This window comes from Engraulis encrasicolus, chromosome 20 (genome assembly GCF_034702125.1).
Source record: "Engraulis encrasicolus isolate BLACKSEA-1 chromosome 20, IST_EnEncr_1.0, whole genome shotgun sequence".
Classification (NCBI taxonomy): Eukaryota; Metazoa; Chordata; class Actinopteri; order Clupeiformes; family Engraulidae; genus Engraulis; species Engraulis encrasicolus.
The window spans coordinates 48543647-48548646 of NC_085876.1; the positions used below are offsets into that span (position 1 = coordinate 48543647).

The following is a 5000-nucleotide window of genomic DNA, read 5'->3' on the forward strand; positions in this document are numbered from 1 at the left end:
TTATAAAGCAGTTGCCGACCATGTAATTTTTTTTAAAGCCATGCAGGACTTTGACATTGGCTCCTGCCAACAAGACAACCAGCTGGGCAGACTTGGCCATAGCTTGTAATACAGTTTTTCTCGATTGCTTACGCACAATTTTCGGAATCAGTTCCCGAATTCTCAAAATTCTACACACAAATCTCCAAACATCACACACAACGGGCAAAACTCTTCACTACCTCTGAAAAATGCACGTCTTGTCTCAAAACAATGTACTCTCTTCTAAAAAGGTCATTTTGTTCTCAAATGACACACACAAGCAGTCATTTTAATACACTCTTATGTGAACCATTGAACAGTAATATGCACAAGGTAAAACTCTATACTCAACTTGACACACAGTAGAAACTTATATTCTTCAGTGTTCTACTTACTAAAGAGGGTATTTTCTGTAGTAAAATACTGAAATATTATTTTTAGACTTAGTACACAGATGTGTGTATATTTTACATATACAAATTGTGTGGAAGCAATCGAGAAAAAACTTAATCAGTCTCGCTACGCTAGCCACTTCAGCAGCTTGCTTCCTCTTGGGTATGGGGGATCAAATGAAATGTGCAGTAACCTATTTGAATTGAATCATTTTGTAGTGCATTGATTCATAATGGCCACAATATTTACGTGTACATTTGTTTATATATTCATAGACCCTGAGTGGGAAAAAAGCTAGCCTATAGCTTGTAGCCTAACGAGTGGACGCCATTTACTAATTTGTTTGCAACTCCCATCCCAGATGCTAACGTCATGCACTCGCGACCATACAGTGACTGTATAGTTCTTGACCTCTCGGCAACCTCTTGGTAACCCCTCGTAAATATCCATGAGTCTTCCAGGATTCTCCTACGATTTGCACCATAGCGTCCCAGATATGCAGTTATTGTCCCAGATTATCACCTAGTGAGCAGACGGAACGTCTTCTGATTGGCTGAGCAGGTGTCCTTTATTCCCCGGTAGCAGGACACCTATGATGTCATGCGGGCGTGCGGGCGTCCAAGTTGCTTCTTTTCTAACTTTCTGGCGAAGTGCCGTTACTAGTTCTATCGCATCTGGTTGTCTAGTCAAGACCGCGTCGTTAGTTCTATCGCATCTGGTTGTCTAGTCAAGACCCCGTTACTAATTCTATCGCATCTGGTTGTCAAGTCAAAAACCCAGTCGTCAATTCTATCGCATTTGGTTGTCAAGTCACCCCAACATTCTGCGTGCGTCCTTACATGCCTCCGATAGAGGCGCATCTCACTAGATTAGGAAGTGGTGCCCATAGCAACGTACCAAGCGCAGTGGTGAATCTACTTTCTCACGAAGCCTTAGATCAACATATTAATAAATTAATACTTAAATGCTGGTAACCGGGTGATAACTGGAATAGCGGCCTTCGAGGTGTCTACGCCGGCTGCGCCGTCGGGCTGTTTAGAACGCTTCGCCTCGTCCATTATTTCCCTTGATATCGGGACACCTCATCGGCCGCTATTCCATACATGTTTAATGCACCCTACTCTCGGCAATGGGAGTACGGGGCTTCAAATGAGAGATCAGGACAATACCGCACAAAAAATTTCATTACGCTTCTCCTGAACTTTTCAACAGAACGTGCATTTCTAGTTCCAGAATGTTAAGTGCACCCCACTCTTCCATGACTGACTATAGACATCTTGTCTGCCATCGTTCAATCCTGCATTTGCATCCAGCCAATCAGTCATGAATCGTGTACAATCGACCAATCAAACTCATTGATCATTTAAAGCAATTAACATACTGCTCCCCTGGTACGCCTAGTTTGCATTACGAGAGAGAGAGAGAGAGAGAGAGAGAGAGAGAGAGAGAGAGAGAGAGAGAGAGAGAGAGAGAGAGAGAGAGAGAGAGAGAGAGAGAGAGAGAGAGAGAGAGAGGGAGAGAGAGAGAGAGAGAGTTGGTTTAGTTTAGTTTATTAGGATCCCCATTAGATGGGCACAGACCCAGCTATTCTTCCTTCCATGATCACCATCCATTGCGAGAGAGGGAGAGAGAGAGATAGAGAGATGGTGTGTATCTTTGTTTGTGTGTGTGTGCGCGCGTATTGCTGTGTGTGTGTGTGTGTGTGTGTGCGTATTGCTGTGTGTGTGTGTGTGTGTGTGTGTGTGTGTGTGTGTGTGTGTGTGTGTGTGTGTGTCCCCGTATTGCTGTGTGTGTATGTGTGTGTGTGTGTGTGTGTGTGTGTGTGTGTGTGTGTGTGTGTGTGTGTGTGTGTGTGTGTGTGTGTGTGTGTGTGTGTGTGTGTGTGTGTGTGTGTGCGTATTGTGTGTGCATCACTGTGCATGTGTGAGTGTGTATGCGTACTGTATGGAGCTCAAGTTTGTGCAAGCATGTGTTACATATCAGGCAATCAGTGTACATGTGGTGTGTGTATCACTGCATATGAGTGTGTGTGCATGCTTGTGTGCGTGCGTGTGTGTGTGTGTGCGTGCATGCATGCGTGCGTGCGTGCGCGCATGCGCTCGTGCGTGTGTGCGTGCNTGCGTGCGTGCGTGGGTGCGTGCGTGCGCGTGTGTGTGTGTGTGTGTGCGTGCGTGTGTGTGTGTGTCTCACCGTGATGGAGGATTTGCCGGCTGTGTTTCCCTGCTTCAGTAGAGCTTTGGAGAGCTTTCTCTGGGAGACGATCTGCAGCGATAAGATAAGCAAGAGGCATTAACAAACACACACACACACACACACACACACACACACACACACACACACACACACACACACACACACACACACACACACACACACACACACACACACACACACACACACACACACACAATACAACAGGAAGTTTCAAAAGTTCTGTGACTTCACTACAAACACAGTAAAACCACTTTGGCGCACACACACACACACACACATACACACACACACACACACACACACACACACACACACACACACACACACACACACACACACACACACACACACACACACACACACACACACACACACACACACACAAACACATGCACTTAGTCTGCACTCTGCTCCATAGTAGCTCCTTTGAAGTATGGAGCCGTACCAGTGTACACTCCATGTCTCCTTGGAAGTCTGCATCCTTACCTTTTAAAAAGACCCCAGGAAGAGAAGTCTGCATCCTTACCTTTTAAAAAGACCCCAGGAAGAGAAGTCTGCATCCTTACCTTTTAAAAAGACCCCAGGAAGAATAGCTAAAGCTACAACCAAAAGCTAATGGGAATCTAATGAAAACAAACAAACAAAACCTGTCCTAGTGTGCACTCTATGGCTCCTAGGAAGTCTGCATCCTCACCTGTCCTAGTGTGCACTCCATGGCTCCTAGGAAGTCTGCATCCTTACCTGTCCTAGTGTGCACTCCATAGTATCTCCTCTGAAGTCTGCATCCTTACCTGTCGGAGTGTGCAGTCCATGGAGCCTAGGAAGTCTGCGTCCTCACCTGTCCTAGTGTGCACTTAATAGTCTGCATCCTTACCTGTCCTAGTGTGCCCTCCATAGCTCCTAGGAAGTCTGCATCCATCCTTATCTGTCCTAGTGTGCACTCCATAGCTCCTAGGAAGTCTGAATACATCCTTACCTGTCCTAGTGTGCACTCCATGGCTCCTAGGAAGTCTGCGTCCTTCAGGCCGTTGTGGCTGCTGATGTCGTGCAGCTCAAAGCGAAGCCGCTGCACCTCCTCAAAGTAGAAGTCCACCGTGAACACCTACAGTAAATAATCACCACAAAAATAATTAATGATGATAATAATAATAATAATAGATAGATAATCAATAACAAATAATAAACAGCAAAAAATAATTTAAAAAAAGAGACAACAGCGAGAGTAACCTGGCCCCCTGGCAACGCTAGATGCACATCGTGTGTGTGTGTGTGTGTGTGTGTGTGTGTGTGTGTGTGTGTGTGTGCGTGTGTGTGCGTGCGAGCGTGCGTGTGCGAGCGTGTATGTGTGTGCGTGTGTGTGTGTGCATGTGAGTGTGTGCGTGTATGTGTGTGCATGTGAGTGTGTGTGTGCGTGCGTGCGTGCGTGCGTGTATGTGACACACAGACAGGCAAACAAGTCACTGCAATACCTCATTCAACCTCCTTCAGGGAGGGCAATAATAATAATCATCATCATCATCATAATAATAATAATAATAATAATCATAATCATTATGACAATGTTTAGGTTTGGAAAACAATGGAATAACAAAGTCAGAAAATGGCATAAAAATAAAATAGCATGAATTTCAAAAGAATCAGAAAACTTAGACTAAAAAAAGAATGCCACACGATCACAAGAAACAGACAGCACCTTTCTCAAAACCCAAGTTCTCTATACTAAACATAATAAAACATCAGTGAAAACACAAGACAATTCAACACAAAGTGAGAGACACAAACCTTCGAGAAGACCGGGCTACTGCTGCTGCGTATCACCTCCGTGCGATCCACCTATCAGAACAGAGATTATACCACAGACATCCAATCATAGCCGAGATTACAGAGGGGTGACACACCTGACCATGCACGGGCTGCATGCCCATGGGGACCAGTGTTGCTAGAAGGCAAATGCTGAACTATCGTACCAAAACCTCAAAATAACCGTTTATGTTTTTTTTGGGAGGAATTTATCGCACACAAACCAAATGGGAACTGAATGAAAACTCGATAAAATGATCTTTTGTGATGTTTGCACAAGACCTGCGCTACCGCCATCTACAGCTTTAAGGGGACTCCATTTATTCTCAACCTCAAGACTCCGAAGGTCTCCTAATCGAAGGTATCCTAAATCTCACTCTCATAAACGATTCACTGGCTGAACTATCGTACCAAAACCTCAAAATTATCGTTTATGTTTTTATTGGGAGGAAATTATCGCACACAACCCAAATGGCAACTGAATGAAAACTCTGAAATGGTCATAAATCATATGCTGTTGATCGTACAGAGAACAAAATGATGGAACACATACAAATAAACAAATAAACAAA

At 44.5% G+C, this 5000-nt stretch overlaps 1 protein-coding gene across 1 annotated transcript in view; it reads right to left on the bottom strand.

Moving 5' to 3' along the window:
- Window positions 1–5000, bottom strand: part of cpne4b (copine IVb) — a 74148-nt gene that overhangs the window by 64884 nt on the left and 4264 nt on the right. The window contains exons 2-4 of the mRNA XM_063186046.1: window positions 4411–4461; window positions 3605–3730; window positions 2605–2676 (exon numbers count right to left, since the gene is read on the bottom strand). Of these exons, the coding sequence (XP_063042116.1) occupies window positions 2605–2676; window positions 3605–3730; window positions 4411–4461 (249 nt within the window). The remainder of the gene's footprint in view (window positions 1–2604; window positions 2677–3604; window positions 3731–4410; window positions 4462–5000) is intronic.